The sequence below is a fragment of the Trachinotus anak genome, unplaced genomic scaffold (genome assembly GCF_046630095.1).
Source record: "Trachinotus anak isolate AG129_WGS33_773 ecotype Australia unplaced genomic scaffold, CSIRO_AGI_Tana_v1 ptg000002l, whole genome shotgun sequence".
NCBI classification, from domain to species: domain Eukaryota; kingdom Metazoa; phylum Chordata; class Actinopteri; order Carangiformes; family Carangidae; genus Trachinotus; species Trachinotus anak.
This window is the reverse complement of record NW_027273853.1, coordinates 14,926,348-14,943,700: the sequence shown is the minus strand read 5'-3', so window position 1 is coordinate 14,943,700 and position 17,353 is coordinate 14,926,348. Positions and strand designations below refer to the sequence as shown.

Genomic DNA, 17,353 nt, shown 5'->3' with positions numbered 1-17,353 from the left:
GGTAAAGCACAATATTATGGTGGTCTAATATTTTTAAAAATAAATGAGCTCATGATGGGAAGATGTATGATTTTAATAATCCAGAGATGTTAAGATATTTAGGCACTGTGATAAACTTCTTGATTTTGGAAATGACAGTTTTGACCAAGTCAAAAGAAACACCAAACGTGCACATGTTGATTATCAGCGAACATTTAAATTTTAAATTCAGATGGACAGATTGGACATTTATTGGTAATCACCAGGCTTTTATGTGAATGTGTTCATTGGAGAATCCCAGTTTATTGAGAATTAGACCTGTCAGAGCCAAAACATTTGCTCCATGCTGGCTCAAAATATGGCCCACCGCATGGGAGCAGCAAGTCATGTTTATTTTTGTTGTATCGATAATTCAGCCCTGAGCAGTGGAGGGCAGCAAAGAGCCACCGGTGCCTCTGATATCCACGAAGAAGAGCCCTATGCTCTCATCAGTAAGCGACAAAGATGGCTGCGTGTGGGCTGTTCCGCTCCCTGTCTTCCAACTTTTCCACAGTTTTGCCTTTACTTACCCGCTCGCCACCGCTTTCCCCATTGCGGCTGGCATCGAAACCTTATTTTCGAAGAGCACTGGCCTCTTCTAGCCGATTATCAGCAGGTACGCCCCCCTCCCCTTTGTGAATGTGTGGTAGTGTCGCATGTTAGCTGGGTAGCCGCTGGCTAGCTTTAGCGATAGAGAGAAGGACATGCGAGCAGAGGACGCTGCAGCATGTCTGCGGGGTTTTCTCTTGGTTGTCATACTTACCGGGATTTAAAAAAAAACTCTTCAGACTGTAGTGGAGAGCCATGTATGTTCTGAGTCTGTTGTGTTGTGTTGCAGCACTTAAATTCACAGACAAGCACGAATGGATTCGGGTAGAAGACGGCGGACTCGGGACTGTCGGTATCAGCAACTTCGCACAAGTGAGTGCCCAGGCCCGGCGCACACATTGCACACACTAAAGTAGGTGTTTGCGCTATTACCTCTGACCTTGTTCTCTTCCACTCGCAGGAGGCTCTGGGAGATGTAGTTTACTGTGGACTGCCAGAGGTGGGGACACAGCTGGCACAGCAAGGTATGAAGCTCCGGCTCAGGCTGACATCTCAGCACTGGTGTGAAGGGGATTACACCTGATCCCGTGTATCTTGTTCCCGCTGTACATGTTGAGTTATGAGGTGGAGCCCAGCTTATACAGAGGCCCGGTGATATGTCAGTGTTTGGATATGTGTTGATCAGTACATGAAAATAAATAAATCAAAGTGCGGAAATGCCCCAAAAGTTTTTTGAAATGGTGCCAGTAGTAACAAGTTTATTGTCCAGCCCATTTCTAGGTCACAATTGTGAAAAAAATAAATAAATAAATAAAGTGAACCTATGGATTTGGCATCTTTGATTACATTTTTTTTTTTATTTTCAAATATCAGTATTTTCTGTTGCAATTTTTATCATTAGTGTTGTGTTAAAATTTATATCTAATACATGGCTGCAATACAATGATGTAATAAAGGTTTCTTAACGTATCAGACGTATGAGCAAAATCAACGGTGCCTGTACTTGCTTGATGAACACATTAATGATTATCTCATTTTATTTGTATCAATTACTTTACTTTACAGATGACAGAAAGATAGCTACAGTCAGCTTGCTTATAATGTGGGACTGCAACTAACAATTGTTTTCATTTTTGGTAAATTTGCCAATTATTTACGGTAATCAAGTAGTCATTCCGACACTGAAATGTCAAAAAATGGCCAATACGAATCCACAGAGCCAATTGGGACGTCTTCAGATGTCTTGGTTTGTTTGACCAAAAGTCCAAATAACCAAAAATGTGTAGTTTACAATTGTATGTGACAAAGAAGAGCAGGAAAACCTCTCATTTAAAAGGCTGTAATCAGGGAATATTTGGCATTATCTAATTTTTTACTTGAAAAAGGACTAAAATGATGAATTAGTTAATAGTTGCCAACTATTTTTCCAACCTGACTTAGAAATATTCGCGTCTACCTTCTGTATAGTTGCTATTCTTCTGACATGGCTTAACTTTGATGTAAATGCATTTGTTTCTAAACTTTACTGTCACAGATGAGTTTGGAGCTCTGGAAAGTGTAAAGGCAGCCAGTGAGCTCTATTCCCCTTTGACTGGAGAGGTTGTAGAGGTCAATACACGACTGGCAGACAACCCTGGTCTGGTCAACAAATCCTGCTACAAAGATGGTAAGCGCACATGTAAAAATGCATTGTCCAGTCCTTGTAAATCTTTCACCAGTCTTTGTTTACCATCTAAAATCTGTTACTCCAGTTATCCATATACCATGTACCATGTACATCTTGCAAAAGAAACATGTTCAGAGTCAGTACATTGATGAGCTTTTTACGTTAAACAACTAATAAACATTTTAACTGAAATAGTTTTATTTAGTTTATCTACCTATGTTTTAGACTCAACTCCAAATTTTACAGATAAATGCTTTGCTTGTATTTGTTCTGCAGACTGACACATGATACTCTTAGAAAGCATGGATACACATGTTCTGATAAAAAATCATAATAATTCACAATAACTGTGAACAAAAAAGACTGAAGTTAAAGGAAACTGTTAACTAGCAACATTATTTTTTGGACAGTAGATGACAGTAATGCAACATAACACAGAAGTCAGCCACTTTAGGATTAAGGACATGAAGTTAATTTTGTATAATTGAAATTCATATTATCTTTAATTAATTAACCTGTATAGCATATCTTGTATCTTACACTTGTGGACCATCCTCCCTCTACAACTGATCCTACCTCCCAGACAGCAACTAGGTTTTCTTTCAATAACAAATATGTATATCCACAAGGAAACTTGAAACTTTGTTGCTATAGTTATTCACCACTCAGAAGTCGTCTCCTTTTGCTGTATCAAAGTTACATTATCATTGCATGTTAATGCACTGCAGAATTTAAGTTAAGTTCCAGTGACAATAGCTTCACTATGCATTGACAATGTAAATTTGACAACAGTAAAAGGAAACACAATGTTCACTCTGACGGATTACTTAACCCATTCAAGTTCAAGGTCTTAAAGTTTATTTTCTCACTGTAATTGATGAAATAAAGAACGGCAATGGCTGCCTGGGTGCGTTAGTGATGTTAAATGTATGTGACCTGTGATAAAAGGACTTACATATGGACAACACTGGTATGTACCGTATGTACAGCTTAACCTGATTTTACTATTAAATTTAGGTTGGCTGATGAAGATGACCATTGCCAACCCTGCTGAACTTGACGTTCTGATGGACGAGGCAGCCTATGAGAGATACATCCGCTCCATTGAGGACTAACCTAACCTTGTCAGTGCTACGTTCCCTCTCTCTTTTCAAATACCACTGGCAGGGAGATACACTAGATGTGCCTGTGTCAGGAACAACCCTATGCTTAGCATTCACTGGCGGAGCTCAAGAGCTCAAGTTTGCTGACCTGCCAATGCTGTAGAGCTGTGAACATTAGGAATCCTTTATCTACTGTTAAAGACTGACTTTAGGGGACCTGCCAGTCTGCACTGACTGAACTCTGAGTGTTGAGCTTGTAGCCTCAAAGCCCCTAACAGAAGACACTGAGACTCACAGTCAGTAAAACACTTTCCAAGCATTTCTGTCAAACAAACTTTGAATTTCTATTCTAGGACATTGTTAGACTTTAAAAAGCACTTTGGTCTTTCTGGTATTATTAATTGTGTTGGTCTATGTTGCATGTATGACAGCTACACTGTAGACCTGGGACCTGTACGATAGAAAATAAACATTTCCTTACAAATTTTGTTGTTCTCATTTTTTATTCCCCATATTAAAAAAATTACAGCCTCTCATATATTTTCACTCAGTGTGACTGCACAACATCTTTAGCATTACACAGGTATTGAACAAGTGATATGCTTGACACTATGTCAGCCATCGCATCATACAAATGTATTTGCATATTTGTTAATTTGCATTACTTAAGTTGTTTTCTTTGTATTTACATTAAGTGAAACATATGTAATGGTAGGCAACATTTCCAGCCTGAAGTTAGAACCCATTATACAAATATATGAAAAGGTAGCTTCAAAAACAAAATTCAAAGCAAAAGATTGGAAACCAACACCACCTCCAACTCAACTGGAGACTTTCAATAAACACGAGATCGCAGCTTTTCTGATGCCATTTACATCAACCTGCAACCTGTGAAATAGGCATATATATATATATATATATATATATATATATATATATATATATATATATATATATATATAGAAAATGATCTAAGAACTAAACGCCACATTTTCCTTTCTCGGTTCTCATGATAATGTACAGTATGTGAATCACAGTCTCAGACTCACAGTATCTGAGTCATTTGAAACACCTCAAATTTTCATGGTTTAAAATTAGACCTGAAAAAGAGGAAACTGCACCAAAACCAATTATATTGGCCTACTTGAAGCAATGGGTATGACTTCTGAGGCTTTGAGGCTACAACAGTACCATTGCTCATTACCTGAGATTATACAGGATACACAATATTAACAGCATTTTGCAACTCCCTCACAAACATTCTCAGTTGTTTCAATGAAAACAAATCAGTCCTTGTCCCATAGCTTAGACTATTTTCTGTAACATTTTAACATTTGCATTTTAAGGCTAGTAACTGGTTTCATAAAACCTGTAAACTTCAAGTCTTGATGTCTGGGTCACCTGAGTGAAGTGACCGCCCCACCAGGGACTATGGAGAACCTGTCCTTGGCTGTTGGAGTTCGTCTGGCCCTGCCCCGAGGTGCTTGAGGCCGAGGGAGTCCCTCCAGTCTGCGATAATCACTCTCCAGCCTCTCCTTTCTCTGTGCTCCTTCATACATCACACTGGCAGTAAAGTCTCTCTCATTCAGGAAGGCTATGGTTTCATCCCTTTTTCGGCTCACGTACCCCTTTAGAACTGCATTGTAGGGATTTGAGGCAGCGTCTGCATCTGGATCTTCTAGCTGGTGTTTGAATTCCATGCGGGTGATAACAGGCAACAGGAACTGTTTCCCTTCTGCCACCACGCCACCATTACTGTGTGATAGGCCCAGGGCCTCGGAGACAAGGCGTGGGGGCAGAGGCACCAAGTCACAGCCTGTGCGCTTGTCCACATACTGTCCGAACTCTTTCCGCACCACAGCTACATCTTGCAGAGACTGGCTCCTTCGCTCCTCTAGGTCTGTAATTACTCGATCAGGATATGTCTGGCCAAACACCACACCTAAACAGTGAGAATTGCAAGAAAAGGAGATTTCTGGGTCAGGAGGTGGCATTATTCAAAACATTTTTAAATTGTTTTCTTTGAATGACTCGATGAACTAATTTTAGAAAAAAAGTCAACAGTTGACCACACAGCCCGTTTCTCACCTGCGCGTCGAAGCATAGACGCAGGACATTTCCAAGGTTTATGAATAAGCTCATCAGGCAGATCTGCAAGCTCAGGACACCATTTCCTAACATAGCTGCCGTAAGGGTCACAGGTCATTGCTGCATCGACAGGGTGCATGACAAAGTTCCAGTGGTCCAGACCACACATGCCCCCATTCTGCCACATCATAGCATCTATGGCAACATCTGCATCCACTAGAGTGTCCTGTAAATGTAAGATACAGTTGTTAAGTAGTACTTCTAATTCTACGGTGCGTAGGTATATATGATTTTTATGTGAGTGCATTCTGTGCCTGTATACGTGCAGGTCTCACCTGGAACCAGCGGTAGCCTTCTTGCCAGGGCAGATGGAGGTATGCTATGAGGAAAGACGCCACCACATGTCTCATGTAGTTGTTCATCCAGCCTGTCAGCCACAGCTGCCGCATGGCTGCATCCACCAGAGGGTAGCCTGTTCGACCACGCTGCCAGGCCTTCAGGTGGCCACGATCAGTACTCCACCGCAGAGCCTGCAAATATCGTTAGATGAATAAGGCTTTGTAATAAACGTTTGTTTTTCATGGTGTGAAAAGGGTTTTTTATTACTTAAGAGGAAAGTGAAGTGTACATTGCATTTATGTCTAACACTCAAAGTAAATGTTTGTTTGTTGATCACATAAATGCAATGTATGTTTCCCTTTCCTCTCTAGTCTGAAGCCAATTTCTACCTTGTATGGAGGTCTGAGGGATTCCCAGGGGAGGTCAGGAAACAGTGTTAGCTGCCAGTAAGCCAAATCTCTCCAGGCCAGTTTGCGTTGGAACTTCGGGGGTCGGCAGCGTGCCCCTTTGGCATCCCACAATAGCCAGCGGGGGCTGAGCTGACCAAAGTGAAGGTAGGGAGACAGACAGCTGGTGTTTGGAGCATCCGCCCTTCCTGACTCTTTTTCATACCTATAAACACCTAGGAAATGTGGAAATTATCATAAGGTGCTGTTAATTAATGCTATGCTTCTTAACATTGCTACAAACACAATGTATAATGTATACAATGTGTACACAAGGTGTCTCACCATCTTGAAGAAAGGCCTCTAGCTGGGCATGTGCTCCTTCTTCACTGAAATCCCAGGATTTACGAATGTTAGCTGCCCAGTCAATCTGAATGCAAAAATGAACACAAGAAAATATTATGGTCTGCATGATCTAAGCTTAATCGTATTCTGGGCTTTAGCTCGGGTCTATTGGACTGCACTGCTGTGATTACTGACCAATGTGCCATCCTTCCTGCGAGGCATGCGTGCCAGCCCTAGAGTATCCAAAGAGACACCCTGAGGCCAGTGGGCAGGTGTGGGGAGAGATGCTGGAGGGTCCAGAGGAACCCCTAATGCAGACCCTGGGTTCTGTCTACAGCAGCTCATGAAGTGAGACACTGAACCTATCCCTATATCAAAGAAGAAAACAAACAGAAGTTCAGAAAAATAGGCCATATTGCAATTCAGCTTGAACACAAGCTCCGTGTGCCATGTTCACCTCACTGTAACTAACCTCTGAGTCCCACACCCTCTGTGCTGATAGAGTAAGGGTCTCTAAGACAATAAGAGTGGAACATCCTGCATTCAACACCATCTTTCTGCAGAGCTGACACCACCATGTCATCCCTCTCCTTCAGCCAGGGCTCATACAGGGCATTAGCCAAGACTGTTCTTGCCCCAGTCTCCTTTATCAGCTCCTTAAGAGCACACAGAGAAGATCCCATGCTGTTCCCTTCTCCTCTTGCCTTGAGGAAGATGAGGCGGCTGCCAATGCATTCCAGAGATGAACAGAAACAAGACAAAGCTTGATGAAGCCAGTATTTACCTGTAAAAAGAAGAGAAAGTATGATTGTTCACAGTTTACAAAATGGTAATTTGGTGACAATTATTATATCGAGAGGGCAGTCTCCACAAAGGAGTGCCCTACTTGGATGGGGCAGTAATGCACTGTGCTTCAAAGAAGCCAACTTACAAGCTCCCCCCACAGCCACCGTAATCCCAGGTCCCTCCTCTTCTTCAGGGCTCCAGATGAAGACAGGGATGACAGGTGCCCCAACCTCCAATGAGCCAATGAGAGCAGGATTGTCACACAGTCGCAAATCCCTCCTAAACCACAGCAGTACTGGTTGCAGTGCTGACGGAGAGCAGGACAAACCTACAACCTGCTGGCCACCTGCTTTACGCCGCTGTCGCCTGTTCTTAGAGCGTTTTGGTTTCTCTGAATGATTCAAATCTCCCTCTTTTGTCATTTGGCCACCTTCTATAACCATCTCTTGTTTGGAAACTGAAGCAGATGGTTTGGAGACACACACACTTTGACTTGTCCCCAGTGTCTCTTTATTATATTTGTCAACATGTGTGCTTTTCTGAAGCTCAGTCTCTTGGGTTGTCTGTGGTGGGCACACCGAGCCCCAGGGTCCGCATTGAGCAGAGTGGGTATTTTTTTTCCTGCCAGCTACATCTGCCAGCTGGGTGTGGCTGCTTCCCTGAGGCTGAGATACTGAAGTCAGTTGAGCAGAGCTGCTTTGAATCGGTCTGTTTTTACACTGCTGATGTCGGGACTCTTGGCTGGGGGCTGACATCTGCTGATCTTTCATTTCCAGTAAAGAGAGAGCCAATGCAAGTTCCAGTTCATCATCTTCAGTCTGTGATTGAATTCGAAGAACCCAGTATTAGTACAGTCCAAGCCTAACAAGTGTAAGACAGCAAGTTTTTGTGGTTAAAAATGTCAAGAAGTATTCACTCTACCCTTCTTTGATTCAAAATTGTACAGAGTTTACAAAGGCACCTTTTACAATAGATAGGTTCTAGGATATCTGTCAGTTCATGAATGCATTTTTGGTGTTTAAGACCTGACATGCCCCACAGGTGTTTCACTTATTTGAACTGATTAGACATCTTCTCAGGACTGTGTGGATGTGTACAGACAGAACTTGTTTGACATCTCTCTCACTCCCTTTAGTTTAGTTTAGTTTTTTTTTTTTTTTTTTGCCATCTTTGTTAATGCTAAACTACACTCATACTAAACTATTTTGTTTATTTTACTAATACTTAGTATTAATGACCTCAAGTAATTCTTAGCAGAGCTCCATTGAGAAGAGGTTTAATCAACCAGATTAAAGTGAAAACACCTGATTGTCCAAGTGATTAGTTTATAAAAGGCAACTTTTAAAGCACATCTTTTTGACAGTACTGATTGTATATATTGGTATGGTTATTTATTTCTTAGTTTACTTTTACTTACTTGTTACATACTACTTTTATTTTTTTAAACTTAGTTCTTTTCCTTTTTTGTAGTAATATTGCATTATGTTATGTTATATGATTTCTGTTAGCTATTAGCTAACTAGCTGGATTTCACTGTCTCAGCAAGAGCTCCACTGAGAACTACCCACAATACTCAGTACAACATTACTATTATTGTGACATAAGTTACTAGTTAACTCAGCTCACTGGGTACCAAACAATGTCACCAAGATCTTGGGGCAGCTGCTCCCAATACAGGAGCTGACAGGATCTTACCTGACAGGGAACCAGGTGGGACTGACCGGTAAACACATTAAAATATGAAGTAAGCCAGGAGTCTGCCATTTTCCTCATGAAAAGGTACAAAACCAAGAAAAGGCTAGTGTAAGTGGTGCTTAAATCAATGAGGTGGCCGGAAGAGAGATCCAAAAGGATGTCCATATTTGTCTGTTTCTGCTAAAATCGAAGTAGATTTTTTTTTTTATATACGTTTGTTCGTTTTTGTTTTTTTGGTTTGTTGTTTTTTTTTTGTTTTTTTTTTTCGTCTCTTGGTTGAGAAACAGTAAACCCAGCTCAAAATGGGTAGGTAAGATATTTTTTTAAAATATATATATTTAAAATATATTTGATATTTTTTCGTTTCTTTTCTAACCCAGCGTTATAAGTATGCATGATGTTAATTTAAACAAACAAACCCTCACCGACCTTAGAGAAATATTCCTGGTAGATGGAGGTGAGGGTGGAGTGCAGGGAGCACTTGGCCGTGGACAGGGGCTGGATGAGGGACAGGAACTGTGAGCGGGTCTCTTGGTGCCCCAGCACGGACACGCACAGAGCGAAGAAACCCTCGGGATCCTCTCGACCCACCAGCACTTCTTTCAGCAACTTTCTCACCAAGGTTCTACTGTCTTCGGCACCAGCCGCTGAGGGAGGCATCTTCAAGCGAAAGGTAACGATATATTGTGTGTAAAATGCTATAAAAGTCACCTGTATTGGTCTAGTACATGGTTTACAGCTCAATCGTCCACACGTCCTGCACCCACCCTCTGCCGGTTACCAAACAGCTGATTTTAAGTTACACAAGCCATGTGTCGGTGTTTTGTAACCTGCAAACCTAAAAGCTTGTAATGGGTTAATCTCACCAGTAGGGGGCGTATAAGTCTTATAAATAAGAGCCATGTAGGAAGGACAGTGAACTCCATGGGTGCTTGACTTTTTTTTTTTTTTTTTTTTTTTTTTTTTTTACAGTAACAGTTGTTTAGATTTCTTCGATTTGGCTTAAGATTGAGAGGTATAGATATAATAAATGCTACATGAACATCTGTTTAGTGTTTCACTCTCTCTCCGTTTCTACAGTATAATCACTTCTCTTCCAAATCATATCAATCAATTAAAATATTTAATGACAGGGGTGCCCACAAGCTAAATCCAGTCAAATAGAGATCCTTGGTTCAGTTTGACCTGATGTAAAAAATGATGTTGAGAAAGGGGGGGGGCATCTCCCCTAAGATAATCAGTTGTCTCATTTTTACATAGCCTTCATCTTGACAGGAATGTGGTCCTTTTCAAGTGCACCCTGTGATGTGAGACTGAAAAACAAAGCCAGGAGACAGTGTATCCAGCAGTGAATTTTAATCATGCTCTGTATTCGCTCTGTAGAGAGGTTGCTAAGTAATTGATTTTTTTAATGAGACTATGCTTTTCGATGTATATGGCAGGGAGCAATGATTTGTGACACTTGAGGGCCAAACTATAAAATGGTTTGTATAGTTGATAAGTTCCACTTATTATACTGAATTACAGAAATTACTCAAGGTCTTATTTTGTTCATGCTAAATTATTCTCGTGTATTCCTCTAAAATCTAACTCAGGGCTTCATGTACAGGAACACACAGTCCCAATCATTCAGACTTTATGTGAGAAGCAGTCAGAGTGTATGAAAGGAAGATGTGTTGAGAGCTGTGGTATGTGGCGAGAGCTAGACAGAAAGAGAGGGAGAGAGAGAAAGAGATTGAGAGAGAGAGAGAATCAATAGTGTTTAGACAGAGAAGTGGAGTCTAAGTGTGTGATCAATAGAGAGCAGAGAGGAGAGATTAGCTGCTTTTCTCTCTCAAACTAACACTGACAAATTGGTGAATTGGTGTATCGGCCCTTGGGCTAAACGGATTGACCTGCTGTTTCCATGTTCTACCGTGTACTGTCAATAAAGATCTGTGTTCACTGTGGCTCTCAATGAAGAGAGTGAATGAAGCACCGGAAGAGAGAAAGAGGGAACGCAAGGAAGCAAAATGGAGAAGTAGAGAGCGTAAAAAGCAAAGTGCAGCTCAGGTGCCCATGTAGCCTCGATCTTCACAAAATGTCCACACCTCTGTCTCATTAACACGTACGTGCACTCACATGTGCATCTTCGTGCACGCTGTTATAAAACCATAATAACATCTCCAGGAAAATTAATGGAAAGACAGATTAAAAACTAAGTGAGGAGAAACGGGCCACTGGTGTAGCTATTTGCAACTCATAAATCATTCTGACACACCCACGCGCATGTAGACACTTGCATGGACTCGCACACACACATACACACACATACACATACTGTAATTAACCACAGGCTATTTACTCTCCCCTGCTGTAAATTAGACATGCAGACACAGTTATTACATTAGGGGGATCTGCCATGCAGAATACTAACAGAAGGAGGAGGGCACATGCGTACACACAACAACCCGCTCATACAAACATAAACACACACACATACACATCCACAAGAAAGAGGGTATAGAAGAATCATAGACTGACGGGAGTGAAAATGAAGCTGCAGCACAGAGAATAGGGGCCCCCAGCTCTTTGTTCCCTGCTGCATTTCATTATCCGAAACGCCAGCCAACGCACACGACACACACACACACACACACAACGCACCTCCCCCTTCCCTAAAGCTGTCTGCCTCCACTCCATGCACACAGCACAAAAAAAGAGGAAAATAGAGATACTGCGTCAGTGCCATTCACTGGCATCTGGACTCGGTCATGACAAGCATGTCTGCATGGTCACCCTGAGCTGATTAGCTGGTCCAGAAGCCGCTCTGAGTTGAACAGTTCCCCTGAACCTGCACTGGCAGAAAGCACTATCCCATAAATTCTGTTTAAAGCAGAACAATAGGAGATGAGGACTTGATTAAAGCAGGTATTGATACTCTGTCTTGGGTGGCTTGTCTCCATTTAGTTCATCTGAAGTTTTTTTTTTTTTTTTTTCTGGCAGTCCACCTCTTTCTGTTTGTGTGTGTGTGTGTGTGTGTGTGTGTCCTCTGGTTCCCCCTACCTCCCTCACCCCTCTCTGTCCCTCTTTTTTCCCACGGTGATCGATAGCTCATTACAATCATTGACTGCAGCTCATCAGCACCTGTTAAGGTCTGGAGAGAAAGAGAGAAGGTGCATGTGCGTCTGAGAGTGTGTGTTGTGTGATGCAAGCCTATAGATAAATATAAAAGATTAGTTTGGGATGAGTCAGAGTTGAAGTTTGGCATTTGAATGGTTATTTTCTGATTCACATTCATTGCTGCAGGTGTCTAGTTTGTCGCGGCTTTATGGTTCATGGTCTTGGGGAACATCTTATTATGCAACTCACGTGGGTACCACGGTTTGTTGCTATGGTGATTGCCAAGGGAGCCAGAGTATTATAGGTGTTTATCCTAGACAGGAGCAAGGCTACTCACCGTCTATAAGGACACGCTTCAATTTACCACACAGTTTGGACCACACATTAAGATCAACACAGCCACACAGGGACAAAGGGAAACACAGTATACAACACAGCCAGTTGTTGACGTGATTTCGTAGACAGACTGTTCAGTATTCATATTCCTGGAAGAAGACCTTGTTCAAACAGTCACTAGTTTGTTTAATGCGTCACTGCAGGGTTTGTTTTTGGAGAGGACAGGCTGTGAGCAGGAAGAAGCAAACTAAGAAAAAGAGAGGGACTTTTGAAAGACTATTAGAAACTACAAACTGTGGTTAAAGACAACAACAAAAAAAAAAAAAAACACCAAATAAAAGAGACAATAGTGAGACCTCAAGAAGTCCTCCAAGGATTTGTTCACAGGATGTGGTCTAAGAAAAGAGGGAAATTGGCATAAGAATGTGTAGTAACGAAGGAAAAAGGGATATAAATAGAGTGATTACAATGGAGGACTGAAAAGAGAACATGTCTCTCAACCCATGCATAAATTACACACATCATTTACATATTCATTATGTTTTGTGTACTAATGAGAGTATTTGCTTAATAGCTCCACCACCACTGGCAGCTTTTGTTTGACGTGAGAGATTTAAAGAGGAGAGAAAAAAAAGAAAAACAAAGGAGCAAGGGTCATCTTGGCGAAGTGGGCGAGGTCAGTTGCACACAATCGATTTTACTGATAATTGGATCAATCGTATTGCTGTATAGTGGTCATGTGAACAAGCACAACCTGCACAAGTCTCTTGGAGATGTGAACAGAAGCACACATGATGGGGGGTTGGTAAAAGTTAATTAAAACAACACAAGCTTTCTCCAAACTCAGGGCTCTCTTCGTCTTTCTCTTCTTGTCTCGGTGGAATAAGTAACTGCAGCAGTAATTACCTACAGGGCAGTCACTCAGCGCATTCCTTCAGGTGCCAAAAAAGTATCCCAAATGACAACAAAGAGCAGCGTTTTGCGGTGTGCATTTAAGAGATGAAAACTTGACTATGTGAGTCAATTGAGTGACATTATGGATATATACAAACGCAGCATTTGATACAAACACAGAGGGTAAATGATTCAGAAAGTGGATGAATGAAATGAGGGGAAGAGAGAGGGATGTAAATGTAAAGACAGGGGGAAGGGCAACGGAGGGATGAGCTACAAATGAGAGCGATGGCGGTGGCAGGTTGGCACAGTGCCATCCAGTCAGGACTTGAGCGGGGGCGGGCATGGGCATGGGCGAAGGGGCGAGGAGAATAAGAATGGAAGAGGAAGAGAAACAGACCTCCATACTGCTGCCATAGTGCCACCTTGGCACAGGCACAATTGGGCGAAACAGACAGCAGAACGGGCGGAGAAAATGAAGATATAGAAAATATCAGAGGACAGCGAAGCATAGAAGTGAGCAAGATGCCAGCAGACAGAGGATGACTCAGATGTAGATGGATGAAGAGAAGCAGGGAAGGATTTTGAAGAGGGAAATGGAGAATACTACGAAACTGTGAAGTGTAATTGCGCGGTGGACACTGATCAGAAGAAGAAAACCGGCGGCAAAAATCCTACATTCTATCCATTTTTCCGACTTTCCTTTCTCTCTATGCCAGTCGCTGCGTGCCAGCCAGCGGGCACTGTGCCAACCTGCAGTTGCGGTGTACCCGAAGCGATCAAGGCGGTTGGCATAGAACTGTCTTAGTCGAAGACAGGGGGACTCACCTCTGAGGATTTGCTGCTAATCACCGTTTGTTTGCTTGGACAAAGCCAAGAAGAGGTGCCCGGGCAACGGTTGCCAGCGATTCTGTGATGGCATCTTTTCAGGGCCAGCAAGGGCACAGGGAGAAAGATGGCACACTGCCAAGCCAACATAACACATACATTTGTAAACAGAAACCTCCATACGGTAAGCAGAACATTTCGGATGCTGTCAATGTTTTTGGCGATGGCATCCCCTCAAGGGAGAGACCAGAGACCAGAAAGATGGCACCATGCCAAACGCAAACTGGGAGCCATTCACAGGCGCCATCAGAAGCTGTACAAAAGCGTAGTAAATGCGGGCACAAAATAGTAGCAGTTGGTTAGAACCTGATCCACAAATGCAACTGTGGTGGAAGTATGGGGGAAAAAAAACATTTCCTCGATGCCAACTCATGCCTGCTCAGTGCCAGCTGCTGCGCTGGAAGGAAGCTGCTGCCTATTACAAAGAACTAAGACGAAGGATCGTACCATTCCATTATGGAGAGGAAGAGCATGTGGAAGGAGAGGAGTAATGAGCAAAATGAAAAAAGGATATAGAAGACGAAAAAAAAGGGAATTTTGTGTTTAACAAAGAACAGTGGGAGTAGGTGGACAAGGATGATGAAGAGCCTCTTTCCTGCACATGCACACCTGGGATGTTCTTAAAGGGATATCCCCTCAGACTGCTGTGTGTGTAAAAGGGAGGGATGTGTTGGCATCATCTCCAGGGTGTCAAGCTGTGTTTCTCTATTGCCAGTCAGGTAGGGTGCTGCAGTCGTCTGGGGCGGGCAACTGTCTGGGCATCTCATCTGCAGCTAATTAACAGCCACACACTAATTCTAACAGCCGATCATAATTAGCGATTTAATCGCTCGTCAACGCTTTTCTCCCCCCTTAAATTGTGCCTCCTATTTGGACACGTGCGGATAAGCTAAGGAACGCCGGATCCCCCCCTCCCCTCCTCCTCGTCCTTCTTTCCTTCATCCTTGGCTCCAGACTCCAGTGGGATCTTAATTAAGCCTGGGCCTCATTATGCAAATGGAGTACAATAAACGACAGCAGAGGTGGAGCTGGATCCAGACTGAAACGGAACGGTGGGAGGGGAGCACTGGAAGTGGAAATTGAAGAGATGTGGAAGGTTACCAAAATCATCTATGCGATGTTACTGCATTACAATAATTGTTTATTGTTGTAACATGCATGTCTTCGGTGTACCACTATCACATGTGGTTTAACAACCAACATTTCATGGTCTGATGCTCCATCCCCACTACCACTGGAAAAACTTCTCCGAAACAACACTGGATACGCAGAATGTCGTCTCTGACAAAGAAAATTCATGAGGGAATGGTGACAGTGAACCCCTTAATATCACCAGTTGGCCGTTGTCGTGGATACGAAGAAAGATGGTAGAGATAGAGAGAGAGAGAAAGGAGGCAGACAGAAACACTGACAGTGGCAGCAGCATGGCAGCTAATGTCATCTCAGTTTAATCATCGCATGGGATCATGGGGTTCATGAAAATTCATTTGCATATCATTAAATGGAGAGAGGTTATTTGGTGCGGGCAGCCAAAATGGGATTGGATGAAGGAAGGAGAAAAAAAGGCAAATGGAGGGGCTCGTTATTAAACAGCAATGTTTTATAGTCCGCCAACCGATTCATTTAATTTGGGCGTAATTAAAATGTGTCAGACTCAATCAATCATTCCAACGGGGATACTATCAATGTTTCAGTCTGAAAAAAGACTAATCAGTGGATATGCGGTCAGACATTTTCCAATAACAGTCTAAGTGCTTTAGTCTACTGTGAGCTTGACCCATCCACTCTTTTTTCTAATTTATCTGACGGAGTGTATCAAAACGTCCATTGCGACTTCTACTTATGTGTCAAGACATGTCTACCTCTGACAGGTGGTGATGCATCCCTATGTTAGTCAATAAGGATAGCTCACACTGTCTTTCTGACCTTAGTAGTAAGCTGTCAGTGGTGTGTATGTATGTGCGTGCATATGTGCATTTCTCATTTGCATAAGTGATGTAATTAGACAGCCCATTCACATGCAGATCAGTTTGACAACATGGCAATCACTTTAACACACACATACAGCCTTACACACATAAGCTCACATACACACACGACAACACACGCTTACTGCCGTGACCACCCCCATATCGTGGGGAGTCTGTTGTCTGTGAGCAGAGAGTGTAAAGATTAACATAATCCAGCTAATAAGTGTGAGTAATATTCACACAGTGACGCGTGGCGTAGACACTGTCCTGCTGATGCGTATTTGTATCTCATTATAGATGTAAAGTACTGAAGGGGGCCAACAGGGGTGTGCCAGTATGGATGGGGGATGGTGAAGGGTCACATAAAAGTGTGGGCCTGAATGTGATGATACCCAAGAATGACAATAAACTGTAGTATTTTGATAAAGTTAAACTATCCACCCTTTAAGAGAGGGCTCTTAAATATTGATATGATATAAAGACAGATTACACAGGGTACCTCATAAGCAGCATGCTGGCGATCAGTCTAGGAAGTCTTTCTAATATCTCCACAAAATCAGAAAGACAGTTTCGCTGATTTTTCTGGCCGTTTTACAGTAATAAGGCGGCAGAGAGTCAGATTTTGTAGCAGAATGTAGGAATTATAAATAGAGTGTATTTGCGCTTGCAGGCTAGCTCTGCCACATGATTGATTAGGATGGTGTGACGACCATTAAAAAGTCATTTAAAAGATGGATAGGGACCACATTTCCAAATAAAAACCACTTTATACCTGATGAAGTGCTGAACAAACTCTCCTTCAAAGACATTTACTGATTACTCTTGGTGTATGAATGAGTGTAATGTAGGAAGCATCAGTGCACTGAGTGTAGCCCTGCATCAGCTGTAGAAGATACTAAAGCAATTGTTAGAACACAGTCGGGCAGTGTATGGTAACACTCACATTTTTAAAACTGAAATAAGATCATTTTTTAGATTAAAAGTAGCAGCATGATATATATTTGGACAAATATGTAATCTACCCCCGTAAGCACAAGTAAGACCAGACAGACAATTGAATGGCACAAACAGGCCTACACAACAACACACACTGATTGAAATGTATCTGATAGCACGGCGTCACTTCAATTGAATCCTTATCCAAAGAAGCAGAGCTGTGTCTAAATGTGCGAATGTATTTCAGCTCTG

The 17,353-nt window shown here is 42.3% G+C and overlaps 2 protein-coding genes across 3 annotated transcripts; one reads left to right on the top strand and one right to left on the bottom strand.

The window, feature by feature from the left end:
- Nucleotides 1-459: 459 nt before the first annotated feature.
- LOC139634354 (glycine cleavage system H protein, mitochondrial-like) lies at nt 460-3,820 on the top strand. Its single transcript, XM_071500758.1, has 5 exons — nt 460-634; nt 857-939; nt 1,028-1,091; nt 2,102-2,233; nt 3,251-3,820. Exons 1-5 carry the CDS (start codon nt 484-486, stop codon nt 3,346-3,348), a joined length of 528 nt encoding a protein of 175 aa, XP_071356859.1. The 5' UTR covers nt 460-483; the 3' UTR covers nt 3,349-3,820.
- Nucleotides 3,821-12,572, bottom strand: LOC139634274 (deoxyribodipyrimidine photo-lyase). 2 transcript variants are annotated; one of them, XM_071500637.1, is made up of 9 exons: nt 9,405-12,572; nt 7,426-8,098; nt 6,967-7,278; nt 6,690-6,862; nt 6,495-6,579; nt 6,153-6,385; nt 5,760-5,954; nt 5,425-5,650; nt 3,821-5,278 (listed from the first exon to the last, which is right to left on the bottom strand). In XM_071500637.1, the coding sequence occupies exons 1-9, from the start codon at nt 9,633-9,635 to the stop codon at nt 4,734-4,736; spliced, it is 2,673 nt and encodes an 890-aa protein (XP_071356738.1). In that variant the 5' UTR covers nt 9,636-12,572; the 3' UTR covers nt 3,821-4,733. The 2 variants fall into 2 exon arrangements, with proteins under 2 accessions (XP_071356738.1, XP_071356744.1); XM_071500643.1 differs by lacking the exon at nt 9,405-12,572 and adding an exon at nt 8,976-9,262.
- Between the last annotated feature and the right edge of the window lie 4,781 nt (nt 12,573-17,353).

Excerpts from the sequence above, each read along its gene's own strand:
- LOC139634354 (XM_071500758.1), top strand. The coding sequence starts at position 484 with ATGGCTGCGTGTGGGCTGTTCCGCTCCCTGTCTTCCAACTTTTCCACA. Across the intron at positions 635-856 it reads TTCTAGCCGATTATCAGCAG|CACTTAAATTCACAGACAAG; the intron begins GTACGCCCCCCT and ends GTTGTGTTGCAG. Across the intron at positions 940-1,027 it reads GTATCAGCAACTTCGCACAA|GAGGCTCTGGGAGATGTAGT; the intron begins GTGAGTGCCCAG and ends TTCCACTCGCAG.
- LOC139634274 (XM_071500637.1), bottom strand. The coding sequence starts at position 9,635 with ATGCCTCCCTCAGCGGCTGGTGCCGAAGACAGTAGAACCTTGGTGAGA. Across the intron at positions 7,279-7,425 it reads GGTGGCTGTGGGGGGAGCTT|GTAAATACTGGCTTCATCAA; the intron begins GTAAGTTGGCTT and ends TTCTTTTTACAG. Across the intron at positions 6,863-6,966 it reads AGAGGGTGTGGGACTCAGAG|GGATAGGTTCAGTGTCTCAC; the intron begins GTTAGTTACAGT and ends TCTTTGATATAG.